The 26,796-nt window shown below is 39.0% G+C and overlaps 1 protein-coding gene across 3 annotated transcripts in view; it reads left to right on the top strand.

Annotated features, from left to right (window-relative positions):
- The first annotated feature begins 247 nt into the window (after window positions 1-247).
- The window catches only part of LOC117970115 (serpin B6-like), a 28,911-nt gene continuing 2,362 nt past the window's right edge, over window positions 248-26,796 (top strand). The window contains exons 1-8 of one of the 3 annotated variants that reach the window (XM_059022626.1): window positions 2,625-2,922; window positions 11,614-11,791; window positions 16,155-16,184; window positions 16,926-17,042; window positions 18,633-18,750; window positions 19,012-19,154; window positions 19,332-19,499; window positions 20,969-23,634. In XM_059022626.1, coding sequence (XP_058878609.1) covers window positions 2,816-2,922; window positions 11,614-11,791; window positions 16,155-16,184; window positions 16,926-17,042; window positions 18,633-18,750; window positions 19,012-19,154; window positions 19,332-19,499; window positions 20,969-21,373 — 1,266 coding nt within the window. In that variant the 5' untranslated portion in view covers window positions 2,625-2,815 and the 3' untranslated portion in view covers window positions 21,374-23,634. Of the gene's footprint in view, window positions 365-2,624; window positions 2,923-11,613; window positions 11,792-16,154; window positions 16,185-16,901; window positions 17,043-18,632; window positions 18,751-19,011; window positions 19,155-19,331; window positions 19,500-20,968; window positions 23,635-26,796 lie in introns of those variants that run through there. The other 2 variants (XM_059022625.1, XR_009328502.1) reach the window with 2 other exon arrangements.

The following is a 26,796-nucleotide window of genomic DNA, read 5'->3' as shown; positions in this document are numbered from 1 at the left end:
CTGTTCTTCATATGCTACTGTAGTTGTGGCATCAATGCGTTCTTTACTGCAAATAATAATTATGTGGGCTTTTTTTTAAATTTAAATTAAACAATCCCTGCCCTGCCTGTAGACATTAAACATGTCTGTCATAATCTTACCCGAATGTGACCCAATCCTTTTGCCTGCACACACTGACACTGCAATATCGCTTTAATCCACCATGGGGCAACAAATGCGTTGTCTCTTTAAAAACTCAGTTCACGGAAGTACAGTCAGTGAAAGGCGTGGCTGGTTTAGAAATATTCTGTCCGTACCGATTTGAAAAACAATTGCAAGCTGTGCTTTCTGCTGTACATTTCAACCACTATTAAACCAAACTACAGTAAGTATTAAAACCTAACATATTGAAGGTTTGTGTTGAATACGCTGTTGTCAATGAATATTCAGGTGTCATGCTGCGTGAAGAACTAGTGTAAGCAGGTAACTTGCCTTTATCTGTTAAGATGCGGCTGATTTACAATAAAGTAAAATTGAAGTGGGTGTAATTAAATGAAATTGTATTATTAAAAACTTTTTTCCCGAATGGCCACGAATCCACAACTAAAAATTGAGCTTAAAAAAAAAAAAACGGGCCCAGCCTTGAGTTAATTTCTGTTTTTAGCCCACTTGATAAACGTATAGGCGCCGCCCAAAGCACAAGAAAAGAGTCCAGTTTTGTTTAAATGCTGAATGTGTGAATGTGAATGTACAGGAATGTTTATGTGCAATTGCTACCAAATGAGGTTCATTCATACTATGATAGCTTGTCGTTTCAAAACAACCAAGAATACCTGGCTGGCGTTGTCACTTAGATCGTATCTACAGGTTTACAGCCATAGTGATAACATTTTACATTATTGGTTTGATACATTAAGTGTTACTGAAATCGTAAATAAACTGTATATGTGCCATTCCAATGCATCTTAATATATAGTATATATTTTGTTTGTCATATTTTCCATTTGTAAAAATGCCCCAATTCTCTTTTATATACAGTATATAAGTAACAGTTTGTGCACTGTTTGTGGTTGGATTGTTTTCGGAAAAATAACGCTGTAGTTCTTTATTCATTCTTATTTCAATTGAACTATATGAGCTGGTTCTTTGAGCTAATATATAATAAAAGAATTGCACCCACTCGGGTTCTTTTGCCCCTTTAAAAATAGACCCAGGACACAGGAAATTGAGGTTTAAGCATTGATGTGCTATTTTTAATTCACAAAATAAACAAAACAAACACCTAGCTCTTTTTTGAGCACTAAACTAAAACACAAACAGCAACCTAAACTAACACTCAGGACGGCTAAGCCGTTTACCTGACCAATAACAAAACACTCTCTTCTTGAGACTTCCTTTTTTTTTTTTTTTTTTTTTTTTTTTTTTTCTTAATGACTGCTCAGCAGCCCTGTGCAGGCTGACTGCACCTCTTAAATACCCTGCACCTGGTCCTAATTTACAATCACTACCAGGTGCAGGGGATAATTAACAATAAACAATTAAATTAAACAATTGCGGCTTTTCAGCCTGTGTTCTTCTGGGAAGTGTAGTCCTTTTTCTTCACCCAGGACTACACTAACTCACTATATATATATATATATATATATATATATATATATACAGCTCTGGAAAAAATTAAGAGACCACTGCAAAATTATCAGTTTCTCTGGTTTTACTATTTATAGGTATGTGTTTGGGTAAAATGAACATTTTTGTTTTATTCTATAAACTACTGACAACATTTCTCCCAAATTCCAAATACAAATATTGTCATTTAGAGCATTTATTTGCAGAAAATGACAACTGGTCAAAATAACAAAAAAGATGCAGTGTTGTCAGACCTCGAATAATGCAAAGAAAATAAGTTCATATTCATTTTTAAACAACACAATACTAATGTTTTAACTTAGGAATAGTTCAGAAATCAATAACTCTGATTTTCAAGCACACCTTTCATGCGTCTTGGCATGCTCTCCACCAGTCTTTCACATTGAAGCAAGTTTTCTTCCAGGACAACCTTGTACTTGGCTTTATTCATGCCAAAGCTGCCCGATTCCAGCCTTGCTGAAGCACCCCCAGATCATCACCGACAATATTTTTATTTGGAATTTGGGAGAAATGTTGTCAGTAGTTTATAGAATAAAACAAAAATGTTCATTTTACCAAACACATACCTATAAATAGTAAAACCAGAGAAAGTGATAATTTTGCAGTGGTCTCTTAATTTTTTCCAGAGCTATATATATATATATATAAATAAAATTTCTGTGACCCTTTGATCTTTCAGTGGATTATATCTACAAATCGTCTAACTAAAGTGGCAGTGTGTCTTTGAAGAGAAGGGGAGTGCGGGGCAGATGTACTGTTGATAAACAAATCCACACTTTGAGCTACGAATCCACAGAAAACTGTGGATTCGGTAACAAACCACAGTCACAAACAATTCACAAAAAAAGAGTGTGTCTTTTTAATAAGCAGCAATTATAATAACACTTAGCTATACTTTTATACTGTTTAAACATAACTGATTTCCAATTTCAGCACACAGTACTGAAAAATAAATAATTACGCCTATCAATTACGTAGGCCACAGGCTTATTAATGTGTTAATTAAATGCATGAAAAAAAAATAATTACAAACTCACTTCCACACAAACATTAGCAGACGCCTTTATCCAAGGCGACTTACAGAGACTAGGGTGTGTGAACTATGCCTCAGCTGCAGAGTCACTTACAATTACATCTCACCCAAAAGTTGGAGCACAAGGAGGTTAAGTGACTTGCTCAGGGTCACACAATGAGTCAGTGGCTGAGGTGGGATTTGAACTGGGGACCTCCTGGTTACAAGCCCTTTTCTTTAACCACTGGACCACTGACACAACAAAATCTGAAAAAAAGTTCAAAGTAAGTAACAGAACTCACACGTTTATAGTATTTACAAGTTTATTTTTAAATGTCCTCATGAAAATGGTTGAAAGACCTGCAGTGAATGAATCAGTTATAGTATACAGTACTGTACCAACTCTGTACAACTCGTATAGTTCGATTGAAATAAGAATGAATAAAATAACTACAGCGTTATTTTTCTGAAAACAATCCAATCACAAACTGTGCACAAACTGTTACTTTTAGTTATTGGCTTGTACTGTCAAATGTACATTATTAGTAAATGTACATTCTACAGAATTAACTCAGTGTGCAAAAACAATAATAAACAACGTGCAGTTTCACACAGAAATCAAGCATTGTCGATTGTTCTGCATGCAAAAACACGCACTGAAAGTTCTGCTGACAAGGATCCGAGACTCTTTGGAGTATCTTCAGTGCCCTCTTGAGCCAAAAGCATCTGAACCATGTCTAGTGTGGCGATGGCTTTATCCAGTTTGATAGGAGGCTCTGGAAGTTCAGGTTTTCAGTTATCTGCTAGTCTTTAATAGTTTTTATCCCTTCGGTACCGGTAATAAATGTCGAGTTACGAGTAAAGCGTGGTGTTGAATTAAAAAATGAAAAAGCAGGATGCATATATTTTATATGAAGAAAATCCAGGACCAACACTGTCTGTTGAATTAAGTGAAGATGTCCAGTTATCCACCAGTCGAGTTAACTGAGGTTGACTGTGTTATATATATATATATATATATACACAGACGTGCTCAAATTTGTTGGTACCCTTACAGCTCATTGAAATAATGCTTCATTCCTCCTGAAAAGTGATGAAATTAAAAGCTATTTTATCATGTTTACTTGCATGCCTTTGGTATGTCATAGAATAAAGCAAAGAAGCTGTGAAAAGAGATGAATTATTGCTTATTCTACAAAGATATTCTAAAATGGCCTGGACACATTTGTTGGTACCCCTTAGAAAAGATAATAAATAATTGGATTATAGTGATATTTCAAACTAATTAGTTTCTTTAATTAGTATCACACATGTCTCCAATCTTGTAATCAGTCATTCAGCCTATTTAAATGGAGAAAAGTAGTCACTGTGCTGTTTGGTATCATTGTGTGCACCACACTGAACATGGACCAGAGAAAGCAAAGGAGAGAGTTATCTGAGGAGATCAGAAAGAAAATAATAGACAAGCATGGTAAAGGTAAAGGCTACAAGACCATCTCCAAGCAGCTTGATGTTCCTGTGACAATAGTTGCAAATATTATTAAGAAGTTTAAGGTCCATGGAACTGTAGCCAACCTCCCTGGGTGCGGCCGCAAGAGGAAAATCGACCCCAGATTGAAGAGAAGGATAGTGCGAATGGTAGAAAAAGAACCAAGGATAACTGCCAAAGAGATACAAGCTGAACTCCAAGGTGAAGGTACGTCAGTTTCTGATCGCACCATCCGTCGCTTTTTGAGCGAAAGTGGGCTCCATGGAAGAAGACCCAGGAGGAAGCCAGACTGGAATTTGCTAAAGTGCATAGTGACAAGCCACAATCCTTCTGGGAGAATGTCCTTTGGACAGATGAGACAAAACTGGAGCTTTTTGGCAAGTCACATCAGCTCTATGTTCACAGATGAAAAAATGAAGCTTTCAAAGAAAAGAACACCATACCTACAGTGAAACATGGAGGAGGCTCGGTTATGTTTTGGGGCTGCTTTGCTGCGCCTGGCACAGGGTGCCTTGAATCTGTGCAGGGCACAATGAAATCTCAAGACTATCAAGGCATTCTGGAGCGAAACGTACTGCCCAGTGTCAGAAAGCTCTGTCTCAGTGACAAGTCATGGGTCCTCCAACAGGATAATGACCCAAAACACACAGCTAAAAGCACCCAAGAATGGATAAGAACAAAACATTGGACTATTCTGAAGTGGCCTTCTATGAGTCCTGATCTGAATCCTATCGAACATCTATGGAAAGAGCTGAAACTTGCAGTCTGGAGAAGGCACCCATCAAACCTGAGACAGCTGGAGCAGTTTGCTCAGGAAGAGTGGGCCAAACTACCTGTTAACAGGTGCAGAAGTCTCATTGAGAGCTACAGAAAACGTTTGATTGCAGTGATTGCCTCTAAAGGTTGTGCAACAAAATATTAGGTTAGCGGTCCCATCATTTTTGTCCATGCCATTTTCATTTGTTTTATTATTTACAATATTATGTTGAATAAAAAATCAAAAGCAAAGTCTGATTTCTATAAAATATGGAATAAACAATGGTGGATGCCAATTACTTTTGTCAGTTTCAAGTTATTTCAGCGAAAATTGTGCATTCTTCGTTTTTTGTGGAGGGGTACCAACAAATTTGAGCACGTCTGTGTGTATATATATATATATATATATATATATATATATATATATATATATAATTACTGTATATTGTAGTGTAGTTTTCATTATGATATCTAAAACTTACCAACACATTTGTCTAATTCTCAAAAAGACTCCTTGACATCTGCTTAAAATTGTCAAGTGAAATGATGAGTTTGAAAGTTTATCGGAGAGACACAATGCTATGGCATTTATGGCTATGGCTGCAGCTGCCAAGGGGAAGAGCATTATTCAAAAACAAAATTCTGATATTAGTCTCTGTTCTTGAGACACTTCTGTAGAATGGGGGTACAGAAGCATCTGAAGTCAATAAAACACATTAATAAAATGCTGGCAAGTGGTGCCGGTGTTTATCAGAGCTACTAAACCTCTCTGGATATACTGTATTGCTGCGTGGCCTGCTCTTTTAGCTGAATGGCATGTTTCTGCCTGTTGTAAAACTCTCAGTTAAATAATGAGCTTTGTATTCATCACAGTACATGACACTGGGTTTTGCAGAGATGTGACAGCAAGGCAGAAGGTGGGTTGTATTTGTTTTTGATTAACAGAGTAATACAAGGTTTGAGTCACACTTTGTTTTAGCCACACATCAGATTCCAGCTTTCTCTGCAGGGGTTTATCACAGCAGTAATCTGATCTTTGACCTGGGTTCAGGATCAGCTCATGAGCTTGTAGTTGCCAGATAATATTTCACACTAGACTTGTGTGACACAGGCTAGATTAGCAACATGTCGTCTTAGGTTTAAGAACTGGCACCATCTTGTCGATTTCACTTTTCTTTTGTATAGCTGTCAGTACGTAGTACCTGTAGACCAGATTTGTCCACTAGATGACGCTGGGTTTTACAACTATTTAGACACTTTGTTAATCTAGTCTGTGTTACATATGCCTGTGGGGAAAGATAAACTGACAACTGGAGCTAGATAGTTCAAACAACTTTAACACAGAGTTGCCTATAGAACATGGATATAGATACAATATTTGAGTAATTTCAATAACAATTTGCAATTTGATTGGAAACATTGGTGTCAAATCAGTTTTTTATGAACTACTGTAATTGGATCATTGTGATATAGGGCAAGTGTACCTATTAAGCCTACCAAATCTGTTACGAGCATTTATTTAGATAGCCTATATAGCTAAGAGTTTCTGCCAATAACGAGTGGTGTAAGTGAAAGAGTAACCTCTCATTTGCTGGTTCCTTACTTAATGCCCATCAGTAATATTACTTTTTATGAAAAATAACTTGCAAAATGTAATCTGAGACAAAGTATTGGAACCTTACACTTAATATAAGATAATTCAAGAAAACAAGTTAAGCCAATGTTTGACAGCAACCCATAGCTATTCAGAGCAGAAAGGAGACGGGACAGACAGTAAGTATAAAAACTACACAAACTAGAGATGATTTCTAAATGATTTATTTCAGTCAAACTCATATTTTTGGGGAATTCGACATTTAACAAGCTTTACCGATTTTAATATTGAAAAATAGCAATCCTAATTATAATCAGACTGAAGCACTTTCCAGAACAAATAATGAACGGTAAGCCCAGACTCTCCAACATCGCTCAGATCTACGCAAACTAGTTTGCAAGAGCATGCACTATAGTTGTGACGTTTGTTACAATTATCTTGTATCAATTAGAAATGAAAATAATGCTGTAGAAGATTTTTCTTAGTTGTACTACTTGTCTGTGAATAAATGTGTCAAAACTGGTTGGCTATTTTGATTATCACCAAAGTGGGCTTAATCGGTACAGCACCATATGCTATTAATAAGCAGGACCAATAAAAAATATTTACAAAAGATTGCGGGGATATTTGACCAAATTCTGCGGAAAATTGCTGGGGGTATTTAGGGGCAAATTTAATACTGTTACACTCTTTTTTTCCCCTACTTTTATTTTATTTATACATACAAAGAAGCAGCAAAAACTCAACTTTATTGTTTTCACAAAAACAGAATACCATTTTAAAAGGTTCAAATGAGTTGTTTAGAATATGTATGTATGTACGAGTGAATGAATGCAAAAAAGTAACCGAGTGTTGTATCTGAATATGTTTTGATAGACATTTTACTTGAACCACCTAAAAAGTGAAACAACACATAATGCCACATGTTTCTTGAAAATGTTGCTGCATTTGAAATCATTTTTAAAAATGTAAAACATTTGAATAGTACAGTACTTACAGTGAACTCTTCATATGTGTTTAATACGGTCCCTCTGCAGGAGGACAAAGAAGCTGTTGATAAGCACTGGCAGTTCCTAAGGTTACCTTTGTCCTATTTAAGCTTAATGCATGTAGCAAAAATGGATCTGGGAAGGGGCATGTATAAGTATATGAAAGAAACACGGCAGATAACAAGGAACAAAAGAAAAATAAAGGGGAAAAAGAAATCTGGTGACGAAACTGATCCCGGATCAGCAGTTAGTGGAACAATTTACCTAGAGCGAGAAATGAATGGCTGGTTTGGTACTGTTTTTAATGTTATGATGAAGGTGAGAACAGCTTTCACATGGGAATTAAAAGCTTCTTTTGAGCTACAGGCTTGCAAGTCATCTTCACCTAACAAGGTTGTGATATATTTATATTATATATGTTTAAATAGTTTTAGCCCACCTCAGGGAAAAATAGAATTTTGCACAAAAACATGGAAACTAAAGCTAATGTCTTTTGCATTTTATGATAAAGTAAGAAAACAGACAGCAGAAGATCAGCGCTTAACAGAATTAGAAGCTGTTTTGTTTCAATGAAGTGAAAATACATTACCACTAATCTGAAACCTGTAACGTGCTGTTTACAAAAATTAGAAACCCAACTTTCTATGTAGTCATTTACAAAAAGTACTAATAATACAGACTTTCTCACTTACATGTGGAACATTAATCTCTTAAATTTGCAATAAGCAATAGTACTCCATTTAAAAAAAAAATATATATATATATATATATATATATATATATAATATATATATATATTGTGAAGGGTTTTAGTCCTTCGGGTTCTTTTCCAGCACTTTAAATGACCCAGCCACACACAAAACTTGATTTTTAACAGCGCTGTTGCGCTAATTTTTTAATAGTCACCAAACCCAAAGTAAACAAAATACAAAACAAACACCTAGCTCTGTACGAGCACTAACTACACCTCAGGAACACCCTGACTACCAGTGGGACAGCTAGGCGGTTTCCCCACTACACAATAAACAACACCACACAGGTTTAATACAACACACTTTTACCTTACGACTGCTGGGAAGCAGAGTACCTCTTCCTGCCTCCTTCTACTCAGCAGCCTAGAACAGACTGGCCGCTCTCTTTAAATACCCTGCACCTGGCTCTAATTTACAATGATCACCAGGTGCAGGGGATAATTAAATAATAAAACAAAACAATTACATCAACCAATGTGCATTTGCACATGTTTTCTGCAGGGAGTATTTTAACCCCCTCCCTGCTGTGTTACACATCCTCCCCCTCAAGTGTGCAACACTGATCGGCCATTCCAAGGCCACCCCCTCCCCTAAAACACAACCACCCACCCTCGAGTCCACAAATGTCAATTTTCGCCCTCTTCCACGGGTGGACTTGAGGGTGGATCGGTCCACGTCCCGGCCCAGCCAGGTAAGGACCGTGCACCGGCGACGAGGGACCCCAACAGGCTGACAGGGGCGACCGGAGCGTAGGCCGGGGCACTGGAGGATGCAGCAGTGGACAGAGGTCTTCCCCTGGGAACCGGTGCAGTGAAGTCCGATCACCCAGGGGAAGCGAAGCAGCTAACAGGGGGAGCAACAGCGACGTCTGGCAGCAGCCCAGCGACGTCTGGGTGCTCGGGGAGAGCGGAGCAGGGAACCAGGGGCAGAGCTGTGGCCAGTGTTGCAGACTCCTGGGCTCTAGGTCCAGCACAGGGAGGTCCAAGAAGGCCGGCAGGGTGTCCAGGAGCAAGGGGCGAGGGACCGGACGCAGCGACGCCGGACTGGACCGTAGGGGTGGTGGTCGGGGCTGTGGTGGCGGTATGCTTTTCGCCTCCCCTGTGGGCTCCGGAAGCAGCGGCTCCTCCCCTGTGGGCTCCGGAAGCGGCGGCTCCTCCCCTCGGGCTCCGGAAGCGGCGGCTCCTCCCCTCTGGGCTCCGGAAGCGGCGGCTCCTCCCCTCTGGGGTCCGGAAGCGGCGGCTCCTCCCCTCTGGGCTCCGGAAGCGGCGGCTCCTCCCCTCTGGGCTCTGGAAGCGGCTCTGGTTCCACTACCAGTGTTTCCTCACCCAGTTCTTGCTCCGTTGCAGACGGTTCTGGTTGTACCGCAGGCCACTCCCATTTTAGCACAGCCCAGTCCGTCTTCTGGATCAGCAGTTCCAACTCTGTCTGTTCTGTCGGTTTTTGTGGGGGTAACCCTTGCTCTCGCCTTCGCCTCTCATTCTCTTCTCGTTGCCTGCGGTTGGCCTCTTCTTGTTCCGCAACCATCTGTTTAAGCACTTTAATCACATCTAAAAAGTCTTCTGTCTCCATTTTTATTTTCCTCGGGTCAGTAGTGCTGTTTACTTCTGACACCATATGTGAAGGGTTTTAGTCCTTCGGGTTCTTTTCCAGCACTTTAAATGACCCAGCCACACACAAAACTTGATTTTTAACAGCGCTGTTGCGCTAATTTTTTAATAGTCACCAAACCCAAAGTAAACAAAATACAAAACAAACACCTAGCTCTGTACGAGCACTAACTACACCTCAGGAACACCCTGACTACCAGTGGGACAGCTAGGCTGTTTCCCCACTACACAATAAACAACACCACACAGGTTTAATACAACACACTTTTACCTTACGACTGCTGGGAAGCAGAGTACCTCTTCCTGCCTCCTTCTACTCAGCAGCCTAGAACAGGCTGGCCGCTCTCTTTAAATACCCTGCACCTGGCTCTAATTTACAATGATCACCAGGTGCAGGGGATAATTAAATAATAAAACAAAACAATTACATCAACCAATGTGCATTTGCACATGTTTTCTGCAGGGAGGATTTAACCCCCTCCCTGCTGTGTTACAATATATATATATATATATATATATATATATATATATATATATATATGAAACATAGTTTTCAGTGGTTGCTGAAGAACTGATTGGCTCAGAAAAAAGTGATGTAAGCAGAAACACCCACTGGATCAGCTAAATTTATCAGAGAAACTATGATTTGCTTAAACTACTGATAGTAAGAGGTGATGGACTTAATAGGTATGCTCACCCTATATACAGTAGGACACAGTAATATTCTGAGTAAGAGGCAAATCACAATTCTATGTCAGCAGATCTGAAATGTAAGAGTTGGTTATCTAAAATGTAATGTGTAACATAGCCGAAATGGGACTGATATCCACAAATAAAACCTGATCCCCTCCCCACATCTGTGACAAGTCAACAGATACTCTACTTCCTGTCCAGTTTAGATATGAATTAGATTTCAATTCATGATGGAAATGTCAGAATTCACAACCCCAATAATATTTTTTTAAAAATTGACTCTATATTACTTGGTGAGGATCTATTAACTTTGTGCCAATATAAGTACTGTTCCTGCTTCAAGATCTGCTGGTATGAAGTGCCAACATGTAATATGAAATACTAATATGAAAATCTTATGTAGTAACATATGAGCAAGGATATTTTTATTAGAATTTCCAAAGTGCTAGAACTACTGTATCTGATACCATATCTTTGTAAGGAAAATATCTTCAAAGTTCTGCAACTAGTAGTACTGTATGAGGACACAAACAAACTTCCCAATACTTAATATGAAAAATGCAAGGTAATGCTGTTGTCTGTTATGTTCTTAAGCTATAAGAAGTGGCATAGGCTCAGGTGCTGGAAGGTGTTTTGAGGCTTGCTAATCCATGGAGATTAATATGTCATGCAAGTGGTGTAGATTTAGCAGAGGATTGTGCTGAATGTGATTATCTACAATGTAATGGTGGCTCGCATCTTCTAAATGATTGAAGAGAGAAGCCGACTTTCAAGTATTTGGTCTGTTGCTAAGCACCCCCATTCATTTTGTTTCCTTTCTGAAAGACATGAGGCGTTCTGGACTTTGGGGAAAAAAAAATGTCCTTGGTTTAAAGCGGCAATACAATATATTGTAACCGATTAAACTAAAAAAGTCTAGGCGTTGACCAAGAGGTTGTGGCCTTGAGCTTTGAAATCTATACATATCAACCCAGAGTAATACAGCATCCAAGAAAACTGGGTGCAGTAGCTGTCAAACGTGATTTATAGATGTGTGTTTTGGAGCATTGGTCAATATACTCTGTAGGTCACGTTTTTGTACTTTCTTTCCCCTAGGCTGCTGATCATGGAGAGCCTGGCCAGTGCAAACACCAGCTTCGCTCTGGACCTCTTTAAGAAGCTCAGTAATGACAGAAAAGCTGAGAACATCTTCTACTCCCCCCTGAGCATCTCCTCCGCTCTGGCCATGGTGTATCTGGGGGCTCGGGGGAACACAGCCTCTGAGATGGCACAGGTATGTGCTGCTCAAGCATTAGAAGAATTACAGCTTGTTTTCAGACCCCTCACACTTGGATATGTGCCAGGGCCAGGCCAGTTGGTGTTAATTCTGTCCAGAGGGTTCTGTATTGGCCTTTTCTCCCCTGGGGTCCTAGTCGAATTAACTGTATTGCCTAAACTTATCCCTCATTAGACTGTACAGTGGCATATTATTATATTAGTATTGTTATTTAATAAGCTGCCATTAAAAAAGAAACTCTGCCATCTTAGGTCTGTCCTTTTAAAATACTAGGCAGCATAAAATAAAGACTTGGAGAAATGGCCAGCTTCAGAATGCTTAAAGACAATTTCAGAGCAACTCAGATTTCTCTGGGGAAAGTGTCTCTCTGCCCTTCCCACAAAAGCTGGGTGTGGTGCTCAGTAGGTACAAGTTCAGTTATAGCAGTAAGCTGCTAGTGTCATTGATCATTATACTGTTAAAATGCTGCCATAAATCTAACACTGTTTGGGTGTGGTTCCAGCTTTAGGGAATGGCATGTGCAGGTCTACATTATACTGTATACAGGGGTGTAACAGGTCGAGGAGCCCTGTACATGAAAAGTGGGCAGGGCAAAGCCCTGCTGTTTAAATATATTGTTTATTTTATTTATTTGTAGAATGGGGTACCCCTCTGCCTCTGTGCAGTTTATTATTTAGCATTTGTTTTGTTTTATTATTATTATTATTATTATTATTATTATTATTATTATTATTATTATGGTTTATTGTTTTATAAATATAGTGGAGTAGCCGTGCGTTGTTTTGTAATTGTATTGTTTAGTAGCGTGGATGGGAAGCCCCATCCACAGTAATTAAAAACCTTGTGCAGAAGGTGACCGTCTCCCGATTAATTAGTTGTGTAATTGTTGCTAATCGGGAGATGGTCACCTGTATAAAAGCCTGCAGCTCTCTGCATTCTGGGAGGTGGGTGTTCAGAGGAGGAGCGGGAGCGAGAAAGGAGTTGAAAAGTAAAATTAAATACAGGATCAGTGAAAGCTACTGCCCAGCCTGATCGTATTATTTGTGTTTGAGATTTGTTTTATTTTATACCTTTTCTTTTGTGCTCTGTGAGCAAGTCTTTTTGTTTAAATATTTATTTTGATTTTTTTGTTTGTTTAAATAAACGGCGCTGCAGCGTCTTTTGAACTGCAGCACTGCCTGTGTGTTTCTGCATTCTGGCCTGATGTCACCAGCACGCCCACCCTGGCACAAGAGGGGGTATAAAATGCCTGAGTGTATAACATGATATTTTGTCTTAAATCACCTGTCACCAGTGGAACTTTATTTCAATAAGTATTGCACTTCACCCTGTTGTTTTTAAAATACTGTATTTCTATGGTGTAATTTTCCAAATGGACAAAGTGTATTTGTCTACAGAAAATCAACATTGAAAAAAAATGTAGTTGAGTACATGAAAGTAAAAACAACCGAATCTTAAGCATGGTTTCTGAGTGGGCGTGCATAAAGCCACAATCTCACCTATGGTAAAATAGAGGAAGAGGCTCCTTAGGTAAGCTGCACATTGCGGAAAAATGGTTTATGTGGTTTGAATAAAAAAAAAAAGCGTTGCTTATCTAAACCAAACAAATGGCAAATGCTGTTGCTTAGGTTGCTTAATTTATTTGACATCTGCAAATAAAACTATATTTACATTTCAGTTGAAACCAATACAACAAGTTAACACTCCCACACCTCCCTCATCCTTATAATTCAATACATTGCTATGGCTTACCCTCATCTGTAAATGTTGTCACATTTATCATCCTTATCCAAGACGCACAAATAATCTTTGCAACCAAATCAAGCAATTTTGCTACAAATCCACACCCAATCTAGCCCTAATTTAAAAAAAAAACACAAAAAAAAACTGAAAAAAACCTTAATGCTAGATGAGAATAAAGCTCCAAACCTTGTGTTTTTTTCTGTTTTTTTTTTTTAAGATCCTGCATTTTTTATAAGCACAAGCACTTGAGTACTGTATACAGGGCCGGGTTAACGCATAGGCAAACTAGGCCTGTGCTTAGGGCCCTAACTGAAGGAGGGGCCTAAAACGGTTACGTATTTCTTTCTTTTTTTACTCACTGACATTCGAACCGAGGGATGTATCTCCAAATCAGATTGTTCTGACAGGTGTTTCTGTAACATTACCCCATAGAATAATGTATCCCCGCATTATTCCATGCTTGTGAAGATGCAGTTTTTAAAAGATCGCTAGACGTGCACGCGCGATATTTCTGTGCCCGAGCCCCGTTGTATTCTCCATTGAGTTCCACTGCAGCTTGCAACAAATATTGTAAACAAGACAAAACTAATTCTGTGGAAAAATAAAACAGTACATTTAACTGATTGTCTAGATATACAGTATGTTCAGCCTCCTGCACTGCTCAACACACAAAACCCTTGATTAAAGTAACCTTATACACCTTTATTTTTTCTTTTAAAACACATTTTCATTGTATTACATGTAAATACTGTTCAGAAACATCAAGCGTTCACGTCCAGCAATCTTTGAAAAAATGCAGCTGTGTCAGCATGGAATCATCAAGGCTGCAGAATTCTATAGGGTACAGAAATCTACCATATGTAACACCTGAACTTACTTGTATGCCAAAACACTGGCGATTTCTCTGCTCTGGAGAAAAGGACATTTTCTTTAATGAAGCGAGTCAAAACCCACCCGATCAACAAAAAAAAAGGAAACATTGACCCTTTTATATAACTTTTTTCAACTTCATATCGTGTTCCTTGTTTGTTTGAACTGTTGCCTTTTTATTCAGTAAATCAGGAAAAGTCATTGTCGAGCTGTGCTACAGGATTTAATGTAGGCTTCAGTTTTTTTCTGGTTTTATTCTGAAATGTATTTAGCATACCCCCTCAGTTTAATTTTCTGTCAGATTCATTCAGTTGTTCATAATAATTTCAAACCAGTGGCACTGGAACAGTTTTTAAAGTGGGGGTGCTGAAAGCCATTGAACAAAACTGTAACCATGATGGAAGTCATGCAAAACCAGGGGGTGTTACCGCACCCCTAGTTCCAGCGTCCCTGCTTCAAACTGAGAATTTTACCTCTTGTAAAAGGGTGGAGGGCTAGTTTTATAAAGGCTGTATGTGTGTGTGTGTGGCTGTTTGTTCAGGGGTAGGGGGCTGCTTGCCTAGGGCCCAGTGGTGGGTTAATCCGGCCCTGACTGTATAGCTAGGGCTTCTGATTTAACCGATAAAAAACTGATGAAATGTCCCGATTTAAATATATATATATATATATATATATATATATATATATATATATATATATATATATATATATATATATATATATATATATGAAATCAGTGTATAACCAATAAACACCAAAAAATGGAAAAAAGAAATGGTTACTCAATTCACATTGACTTCACCCCTTTCCCATTAAAAAAAAAAAAAACTACCTTTCTATGCAGTGGGGCAATGTCCCTCCTTCCTGACTCGTATCTATCATTCATTCATTCTGAATATTTTAAACCCACCCCCAACTACTGAGTGGCAGCAAATTCTGCATTTCTATTGGAGACACCATTTGCGAGATTTAAAACGCGATTACAATTGCAGTAAAAGGCTTGTTCGCAGGATTTTAAAACAGAATTGAATGAGAATTTAAAACAGAATTGCAAAATGTAAAGAAATGTCTAGACACACAAATATCCCATAAGAATGTGCCCGTGACCATAAGGATTTTGTTGTGGAAGACAGCAAAGGAAAGAAAGTACAACTAAGTGTGCAAGTACTGTCTAGTTACTACTATTGTGACAGAAAAAAACACACAAGCATTTTGGAAAGCAACTGAAAACTTGAAAAAAAAATGATTTAAATAACTCAAATAGCTAAAAATAAGCATTGAAAAATGAAATAAATAAAAACTGAAAAACAGAAGCCCTATGTATAACCTTTATGTATTATTAGGCTTCCAATTCTGCTTTTTTTTGTTAATTCTTGCGTTCAACTTTAAATCACAATGAAAGTCACAATAAATGACATACTCATGCTCAGGTGTATCTTTCCTAGACTGTATTATTGGTTGATTATATTAAAATAATCCAATCTCTGCTTCTGATCAAATACATTTTTTTTTTTGTTTTTTTTAAATGCGCACCCAGTGTACATGCTGATGACTGTCTTCCAAGACCTAAGGGTGAAGTTTGTATACTTGCCTGTGTGTGCCCAAGGTTTCCTTGATAAGTGAAGAACTGAAGGGTCCCAAATATATATGACCACTACCTGCTGTGCTGCTGGATGGGTAACATTACAGCTTTACATATATGTGTAATATTACATGTGTTCATAATGTTACTTGTTTTAAACTGTAGGTGCTTCATTTTAACAAACCGAAAGGAGATGTGGCTGCTGCTGGAATGCAACAGAAAATGCAAATGCCTAGGTGGTATATCAAAGTTACACAAACTTTGGCAATGGTGGCATACATTTCTAGTTACTGGAGCAAGCTTTTGGGATAGGTGGGGTGAGGTTAAAAGGCAAAGCCTTAGGATTTATTTTGTGTTGGCTGGTGCTTTTCTTTTTTGGTTAATCAATATCAAATAACACATGAGGTTTATTGTTTTTGGTACATGATAGGTCTGGCTGCTTATATGATTTGTTTTTGTGAATTGAAAATTACTTTGTTGAAATTCAATAGATAGAATAATATTTTAGTTTGTAAAAAGGTGCTTGAAAAGGCAATCCAAAGCTGGTTTGCTCGGTAGCAAAAAAGTCTGCGTTACTAATAACTACTTTCTTGGGAAGGACAGGGTCTGTTCTTGACATGTTGTAGATGCTTGAAAGCTGGCGGGTAATAACATAACTGCATCCTTCAGCTGTTTTGTGTTTTTTTTTTTGTTTTTTTTTTTACTTTGTTTTTCTTTAAACCTCAAGTACATGATCAGATGTACTAAGTTTTTGTTCCAAACTGGTACTCTAACAAAAGAGTAAGAAAGAGTAAGAAACATTCTTAAATTTTGTTTTTATTATTAATTTAAAACTGGAACAATATCTTGGTATATCTGTCTAATAAAGATGGAAAGCTGAATAACTCTGCTCTCTTTGGTTTTGTACAATAGTCCGTCTGCTTTAACAAATCTAAGGATGATGTGCACTCTGGATTCAGCACGCTGATCTCTGACATCAACAAACAGGGCGCTCCCTATAAATTGTGTTTGGCTAATCGTCTGTATGGAGAGAAATCATTTGACTTTGTCAAGGTAAGATTTTAATCTTTTGGGCCTTTAGTTATCAGTAAGGTAGTACTTTATTGATATTTCTGTACTAAGGCAGTGAACACAAACCTTTTTTAAAAAAATATGTTTATAAGGCCCACGCTTTCCTACAATATTGCATGAAGAGATGTTTGCCTTTACCAAATAATATTCTTGGTCAGGGAAGTGGTACTACAATGTAATGATTGATTTAAATGCAATTGTATGACTGTAACAGGGGTGTTCTGTTACGGTGTGGGTATCCGCTAAGAAACGAGGGAGACACAGAGGGTTTGACGTTGAAACGCCGCTCTGGCTTCCAGATGTTATTTACAATCACACAGGCAGTTGCAGTGGTAGATGGACACCATTAGGCTATGGCAATGGTAGCCCTCGTGTGGAAGCATATATACAAACATGTACATCAAAATACATTTTTAAAAAAAGCACTTTTCAAAAGAACTATATATTTTAAACATGTAAAAAAATAAAATAATGCTAGACGGTTGAAATGGACCTAAAACCGCTCTGTTATTTTCAGCAGGTGTAATTGGTTATTGATGAAAGGCTATCAGGGACAGGGAATAACCTATTTTGAATTAAGGAGAATAAATCAGCTTTAATAACAGGTAGTTGAAGTGAAATATGTGACAATATGTGCAAGTATTTGAACTATTTTTTATCCCAGATCAAAATACAGTACTGTCTAACAACCCCTTTGTGAGAGGGCGGGGGGGAATACTGCCCATTATAATACTCATTAATTTGTCTTACATCAGAAAACATATGTTTATATTATCTCTTTATAGCAGGGACTGTTTCTACAATACCTTTTCTGATCATGCTGTAAATTATGAAGCTGGTGGAGCACAAAGGGAACTTTGATTGCATCCACTTCTTTTGCAATTAGAATTTCTCTCAACACCACCTCCATTTTGGTTCTGCTCAGAACTGTTGTTAATCTATCAAAGCTGTCCACGCTCCATCTGCACAGACCGTGACGTTACGCGCAGACTCCCGTCTGCAATCTAGCCAGCAAAAAAGTGTCGTGAACGCACCCCCTATTCTAACAGTGCAGTTATCCCATTCTGCACATGGTGATAACCTGTAGCTCACCCAGGTGATGTGTGCACACACACACACACACACAGTCGTCAGGATTCTTCTCATTCACCTCCCGGCTCTGCCATATCTAGCACACACTTCATTTAAAACTTTCAAATTAAATACATTTTATTTACAAAAAAAACAGAAACATAATTTACAGGGGCAGGCCTCAGCCTTGTCACAATAACCCATTGGCAAAAAGGACCCATTCCGAAGCTTTGATATTGTGTAGCATTGAGCTTCATATTAGCATGAGTGTAATAAAGTACCTGGAGCACCACTGTGAAATATGTGTCCATTTTGTTGCAATTGCTGTGGTAATAATTGCAAAAGATGCATTTCATTAATCGTCCTCGTGAGAGGAACTTATTTCAGTATATTTCACAGGCACCTAATTGAGTTTAAGCTTTTCATATAATGCATTCATCTTAAACAAACAACACAAATTAATATGGCGGGTGACAAGCGTTCTCATTTTACTTCCTGTAGGAATTCATTCAGGACACCAAGAAGTTCTACCAGGCTGAGCTGGAAGCTGTTGATTTTGTAACTGCATCAGAGGCAGCCAGACAGAACATCAACTCCTGGGTGCAGAGCCAGACACAGGGTGAAATAACATTATAAAAACTTTAAGTAGATTTAATTATTTTAGCAAAACTTACCTTGTTATCCTTTATGATTATCAAAGGACTGGTTTCTTAAAGAATAACACTGTACACAGTGCTATACACTACAGCCAGTAAAGTGAAATCTGTGTTTGTTACTGACCTGTTTATTAGATGGGAGAGTTATTTTCTCCAATTATCTTCAGAACAAAAACAAATTATGTTAATGCTAATTTACAATTACTTTATGTATTATCATGTAGACAAAATCCAGAACTTGTTGGCTGAAGGGACTGTTGATGCTCTGACCAGACTTGTCCTGGTGAATGCCATCTATTTCAAAGGAAACTGGGCGAAGAAGTTCAGCGAGAGTGAAACAAGAGAAAGGGCTTTCCGACTGAGCAAGGTAAGCAGGTTCTTTGTTAAAGATTTTACATGAATGGTGTGCATTTCCAAAAAAAGTTATGTTCTTTTACCCAAGTAGAAATTATGATATATGGAGTTTGAACCTTTGTCTCAAAAGCAAGTGTGATGCCTATTGATGCTATAACTTGTCAATCTTTTTTCTGATATTTATTTACAGAATGTAACGAAGCCTGTGCAGATGATGCAACAGAAAGCCGAGTTTAACCTCACATTCATTCCTGAAGTGAACAGTCAGATTATAGAGCTCCCATATGTTGGCAATGAGCTGAGCATGCTCATCATCTTACCTATGGGCATTGAAGACAATTCCACTGGACTGGAGAAGGTAAGGAAGGACAGCTTCTGAAATTAGCAGACATCCAATGAAGGAATCATAACACTTTGCAGGTCTATTGCAGTTGCCTAAGAAAGGCACCATTAGTGACAATACCTGTTTTACAACCATTCCAGATGTCAACACCAAATAAGTATCAGTATAACTCTTGGTTTTTACTTTTGTGTGATTTTTAGCTAACATGTAAGGTTATATTATGACAGGGTTCAGCTGCACTGATTTGATTAATTATGTAAGATTTTGGTACCAGAGGTGGAATGCCTGTACCTTTTGAATGATGTGTGAATAGGTGCCGAAGTTGTAGGAAGAAGGAAGAAAGCACAACAATTAAAGTCTGAATCACAACACTTTATTATGAGTCTCTATGTAAATGCATTCAAATACATAAGCAGCAAATATAACACTGAAGGTGGCTATTATCCCAGATTCTAGTGGGAGCACAGTCTACAGGTGTCTGACCTTCAACACTAGGTAGCTTTGGAAAACATCAGCTAGTTCTGTGTTTTGTCCTCCCAAGTCTGTGTTCACTACCCAACCTTTTTATCTGCCTTAATTTCTGTCTGAGTTGTGTTATCCTCATACTGCTACTCAGTGACAGCAGGTTGAGCTGACATTTCAACTATTTCTCCTGATTCACATTCCCATAAATATTCCTTATCTCTCCTGTCTCCAACATAGATCTTGAATATATTTTGGCCTATCTTGACTTGGCAGGCAGTTCTTAACAAAGAACAGATGAAAGGTCTCAGACATTACATGTATAAAAATGTTCAGTTCTCAGCCAGAAAGAGTTAGGCAATTAGCATGATTTATTATAAGTATATTAAAATATTAAAATGGTTAAAAGTACTAGATGTCACAATTAATATCTGATAATACAGTTTTATCTTCCCAAAACTTTAACAAAACCTTGTGTGTAAAATGGAACATAAGATGCAGCTGAGAGAACAATGTTGAGGCTAGATGGATAGTGTTTCCTTACAAGCATAAAATATGCTGTATTTTTGTTCACCAGTAATGAGATCTTCATTCAGATGCAGAATAAAAGTACAGAATAAATTGTCAAGCATATCAATAGGTTGTAGAGAGTAATGACATCAGGGAGTGGGAGAATGGTCTCATCATCGGCAGGTAAGATCAAGACCCTTTGCATTGAAGGTTTGACACAATCTTGCCCCTATTGAGGATGGGCCATGGTATGCAGAAGCCAAGATATAAAGGATAAAGACTCCTTCCACAGAGACATTAACACAAAAGGTGAGAGGTAAGCTTGGTGCAAGGTGGAGAGATGTTGAGGAGAGAGCACTCTTACAGCTAAAGCACAGGTCATTTTGATAGGCTTGTACCATTTAGGAGTAGTACTGCCCTGAACAACAGCAAGCTTCTATTTAAAACCAATGCTATGTGACTTTTAATATTGTGAACATAACAAGAGGGGTTTGTGGTCTTTCTTTCTGCAGCTTGAAAGGGAGCTCACCTTTGAAAATCTCATGGAGTGGACTAAGCCAGAAATGATGGGCAACACTGAGGTGACCGTGACTCTGCCAAAATTCAAGCTGGAGGAGACCTATGATCTCAAGTCAGTTCTGACCAGCTTGGGCATGGTAGATGCCTTTGATGTTGGGAAGTCTGATTTCTCTGGCATGTCGTCCAATAATGAGCTGGTGCTGTCGAAGGTGGTTCACAAGTCCTTTGTGGAGGTGAATGAGGAGGGCACAGAGGCAGCAGGTGCCACCGGGGCCATCATGATGCTGGAATGTGCGAGGATCCCTGTACACTTCAATGCTGACCACCCATTCCTTTTCTTCATTAGGCACAACAAAACCCGCAACATCCTCTTCTATGGCAAGTTCAGCTCTCCTTAAGTCTGCACTTCTGTAGAGTTGGTCAGCCTTGTATACAAGTGCTCTGATTTTTGCCTTCCACCCTTATATCTTATCACACAATATATAAAACCCATAATGAGGTGTTCTTTATAAGGAAAGGGTATTTAAAACGCTTCGCTGAGTTGCATAGCTCCTTTTTGTTTATTTCTTACAAAACTACTGCAGTGTTTAGGGATGATGGAGCAACATTTTACTGGACTGCATATCTCTGTTTTATAACCACAGTGTGTAATCTTCACTAGTTCTGCTCACAGTTGTAATAAACAAACAAGGCTTTGAACATGCATTACATTCTTACACGTCCTTTCTTTCACTGTTGATATTTATTTTTCCAGATTTTATTTTCACTTATGTATTAGAAGTCAGCAGTGGCCCTATCTATTACAAAAAAGTACTATAATATTACAATAAAAACACTATAGTAATGTACTATATTGAAATGCCAATGCTATAGTACTGTACTACAGTAGTACTATAGTTCTGCACTACAGCACTGTACTCTAATACCTCGTTTCCATAGTCAAGCCAACTTGCGTGCACTCAAGTGCTCCCGGGTTAGCCTGAATTTTCCAAAACTCGAGTTATTACGTGAGCTGGACAAGTCTCACTCATGTTATCGCGAGAGGTGGCCAGATAGTAACCAGGTAACCAGATTATTGTATCATCGTTATTGACATTGTAACATTGTTATCATCAAACACGGCAATGGATACTTTTCAAGAAAATTCACTGCAGACTGTCTTGTGATATTGGATGGTGTCCTAAAATCGCATCTCAAATCTGTCTTAATAGTGGAATGTTTTGAGATTGTTTCCGCGTTAGTTATTGTGGTCCTTGATTTTTCTGTATTCCGATTTTAATTTTTTCCCTACATTGGAGCGCATTCCTACTCAGATCAAAAGAAAGTAGAACTTTAAACACTTTTTGATTTTGAAAAGATCCTTGAAGCTGACTTTGAATGACCCGATCTCCCCAAACAATAATCAGTGATCATGTTTCATCATGATTCCACAGTGCATAATGTGCGGTCATGTTAAATGTTTTTGGGTTGTTAAATTACAGGTAAGCTATTATTTTGTTTTTTCTAACCGTAATTTGCAACCGACACTGGCTTTCATAGAGATTGTTGCTAAGATCTGGGATTCCATTATTAGTGACGTATTTTCTGCTCAGCCTGCATAGTGAAATGGTACCAAAGAACTCAGGTATGTGCCCAAATTGGAGGCTAACTCGAGTTTTACAAAAACATGGAAACGCAGTATTGGGGTGGGGGGGCAATTAGGGTGTGTACTCGAGTTGGCTTGAATATGGAAAGGAGGTAAAATACAGTAGTACAGCTATAATGTAATACAGTACAAGAAGTCAAATATAGTAGCCCAATGGTAATACTAGTAGTAAGCTATACTTAACAGTGCTACATTTTCCTAATCATTTATTAAGAATAAAACCCCCAAAAATGCTCCAAGATGTTTTATTTGTGTACAGAATGTATGTTACGTAGCAGTTTAGTTCATCACTAATGTGGCATGTCTTCTGGCAAGAAGTTTTTCTTATTAAGTTTAGTTGCAATAGCTCAGTTAACTTTTTTTATTTGCATCCCAAAAAAATACAACAAAAATACAACTACAACAGCACAATATTCTCTGCAATTATTATTAATTTTTAAATCGGTCTATTTTTCTGCATCTCTTTGTCAACGACCGAGGGAGAGTCACACCAGTCTCTAGTGTTAGAGGGAGACCACCTCTGCCGCCAGGGGGATACTGCCCCCTGTTCCTGCCTCTGCCACCAGAGGGAGACTACCTGTTGCTTCCGCATCCACCACCAGAGGAGCTGGACCTACCTCCCGAGGGTCGACTCCTGCCCTGTCCTGCACTGCCTGGGGCTGCCGAGGCTGGCTGCTGACCATGCATAGAGAAACCCTGTGCAGAATGTGGTCAAGGGATAAACTAGGTAATTGATAACCAGTTAATCCCTTGACCACAATATAAAAACCAGCAGCTTCTGATGATCGAGGTTGGGTTTACAGAGAGGTATGTGTGAGAGAAGAGATGAAATTTAAAACATAGAAAACAATTGCTACTCGTGCTGCTTTTAAACCAGTACGATACATGTTTGTTCAGTGTTGGTTTGCCTTATTGTCTGTTTGTTTTGGCCAGCATGCCTTTTTGTTTTGAGTGTTTTGTTTTGTATAAACCTTGTATTTAATAATAATTACGTGCACCAGCGTTTCACCTGCAGCATTGTTGTCAATCTCTTCCTTGTCTGACCTCCAAGCCATCTATGACAAGCTCTTAATTACTCACTTCTACAATGGTTTCCAGGTGTAAATATAGGTGTAAAGCTTTTGGAGGGTCAGCAACTGCCTAAGTGCAAGGCAAAATCCCTATAAAGTTTGCACCTGCTTAGTATCCAGATCCCGCCCTATTCCATGCTCTTTTCTTCATTTTAATGCATTTCAATATAATTTGAATAGATTAATGATGGCAAAGTGCAAATTTGATAGCGGGTGCAGAATGCCAGGTGAACAGCATTCTTTACATATGCCCCATTTTTGGCGGCCACTAAAATCAGACTTCTAAACACAATTTAAGGCCACATTATGGGGGGTTTGCACCCGCAAATCACTTTGCGTGCATCCTTACATCCACCCCTTAATGTTAATAAAACACTTGATAACACTTAATGATAATAAAACACTTAAATAGAGCCCATTGTTCACATGACAATTCTTAGATGGTAAAGAACTTTATACATTATTTAGCAGACACCTTTATCCAAAGCGACCTACAGAAACTAGGGTGTGTGAACTATACATCAGCTGCAGAGTCACTTACAATTACGTCTCACCCGAAAGACGGAGCACAAGGAGGTTAAGTGACTTGCTCATGGTCACACAATGAGTCAGTGGCTGAGGTGGGATTTGAACCGGGGACCTCCTGGTTACAAGCCCTTTTCTTTAACGACTGGACCACACAGCCTCCTATCCTAAAATGTATGACTGATCTGAATGTATGATCTACATACTGTACATTGATAAATATATTTTATGTCATACTTGTAATTGCGTCCATCACATCTGCATCTAATCTTTTTCCCCTTTAAGTTTCAACTCCTTTGAATTGTTGCCACTTCTACCAGTCAGCAAGGAATTGGCAGCAAATCTGACACTAGTCTTGTAACAGAAGAGTGGCTTTGACTTACTTCTCCAGCGAAATATACCATGTCATGTTGAGGACAAGAACATACGATGAACTTCTTATGCTGGGGAAAACAACTTATAGTAAACCTCAATTAGACAAGCTCTGGGTTTGAAGGGTTTAGTTGATTACACTATGTAACACAATTCTTGTTCCTGGGTAGTAAGTGTCATTTCCTAATTGCTTATGCCTCAAAAGTATAGAAAATGGCTATTATTCCCCACAAACTTTGCTTTTGTGACCAGGACAGTGATATTTTGAAATTTACCTATTTCCAATGAGAAAACGGGCGAATTTGTGTCTTTTCGTTCACAGAAAGTCAGAAAAAAACAACATATGAATCCAAATTAACATGTATTTATACTAAAGTAATACAAAAATGACTACAAAAGATTTAGAAGTGAGTAGTTTTTCGAGATTTACGATTATACTGTAAATCACTTTCACGAATCAGCCCCCAAATGTAGTCTCCCATCTTGTTCTCGTTATACTGTCCTTGGTAGCGGCGTTCAAAGTCCAGTATATCCTGGTGGAAGCGCTCGCCTTGCTCCTCCGAGTACGCTCCCATGTTCTCCTTGAATTTATCAAGATGAGCATCAAGGATATGGACTTTGAGGAACATCCTACAGCCCATTGTGCCGTAGTTCTTCACCAGAGTCTCAACCAGCTCCACATAGTTTTCGGCCTTGTGATTGCCCAGGAAGCCCCGAACCACTGCGACAAAGCTGTTCCAAGCCGCTTTCTCCTTACTAGTGAGCTTCTTGGGGAATTCATTGCACTCCAGGATCTTCTTTATCTGTGGTCCAACGAAGACACCGGCTTTGACCTTTGCCTCAGACAGCTTAGGGAAGAAGTCTTGAAGGTACTTGAAGGCTGCCGACTCCTTATCTAGAGCGCTGACAAATTGTTTCATAAGGCCCAATTTGATGTGCAGTGGTGGCATCAGCACCTTCCAGGGGTCCACCAGTGGCTCCCACTTGACGTTGTTCCTCCCCACAGAGAACTCGGTCCGCTGTGGCCAGTCCCGCCTGTGGTAGTGCGCCTCGGTGTCCCTGCTGTCCCAAAGGCAAAGATAGCAGGGAAACTTGGTAAAACTGCCTTGGAGACCCATCAGGAATGCCACCATTTTGAAGTCTCCTATGACCTCCCAGCCATACTCATCATACTTCAAGGCGTCCAGCAAGGTCTTGATGCTGTTGTAATCCTCTTTGAGGTGCACCGAGTGAGCCAGGGGAAGAGACGGGTACTTGTTACCATTATGGAGCAGCACGGCTTTGAGGCTCCTGGATGAGCTGTCAATGAAGAAGCGCCACTCATTCTGGTTACAGGCGAGCCCATCTTGACGGGTGAAGAAGCTGGAAAAAGGTTGGTGACGCTTCCTCTGATCTGCGACTTGCACACTTTCGTCCAACAAGTTCCACTGCTTGAGCCTAGATGCCAAAAGCTCGGCATTGGACTTGGTGAGACCAAGATCTCTAATCAAGTCGTTGAGGTCTTTTTGGTTGGGGTAGTATGGGTTTCTCTCCTCAGCTCCACCTCTGAAATTGTCATCTGGATCTACAACGTCTTCCTCGCTCTCTGACTTGCTGCTCTCTTCTAAAGACGACTGCTCTCTCTCCGGAGGAGTGGTTACGGGGAGCTCATGGCAGTGTGGCACCGGGGCGATGGATGAAGGAAGGTCCGGATACGTGATAGCAGGTGCATTCTTGCCAGTCCGACGTTTGGAAGGGTCCACCATGCAGAAGTAGCAGTTGCTTGAGTGGTCAGTGGGTTCCCGCCAAATTCTTGGGATAGCGAACTTCATGGCTCTCTTTTCCCCTCTGTACCATCCTACAAAAATACATTTATTTCACCCATGACTAATGTGTAAGAGATTCTCGCAACATTTTTCATATATGATATATATTTTCAATAACATTGAAAATTGTAAAACATTTTAAAATTAAAAACTTTTACAATTTTAAAAATTTAAACAAATTTTATAACATAAAATTCCGAGCAACAATTGTCCATCTTACCTTCCAGAGTTTTTTTGCAGTGCTCGCAGGTGAAATGAGGTGCCCAGGGTTTGTCTTGATCCCCGACAGGCATGCCGGAATATGCCTTGTAGGCCTCACACATCTTAGCAGATGCTTCCACGGAGTACTTTTTCGCTCTTGTCTTGATAAATTGGCCGCAGACATAGCAAAATGCGTCTGCCAG

Source organism: Acipenser ruthenus, chromosome 4 (genome assembly GCF_902713425.1).
Source record: "Acipenser ruthenus chromosome 4, fAciRut3.2 maternal haplotype, whole genome shotgun sequence".
NCBI lineage: Eukaryota > Metazoa > Chordata > Actinopteri > Acipenseriformes > Acipenseridae > Acipenser > Acipenser ruthenus.
The sequence above is the reverse complement of the archived record's forward strand: the minus strand, read 5'-3'. Positions and strand labels throughout refer to the sequence as shown.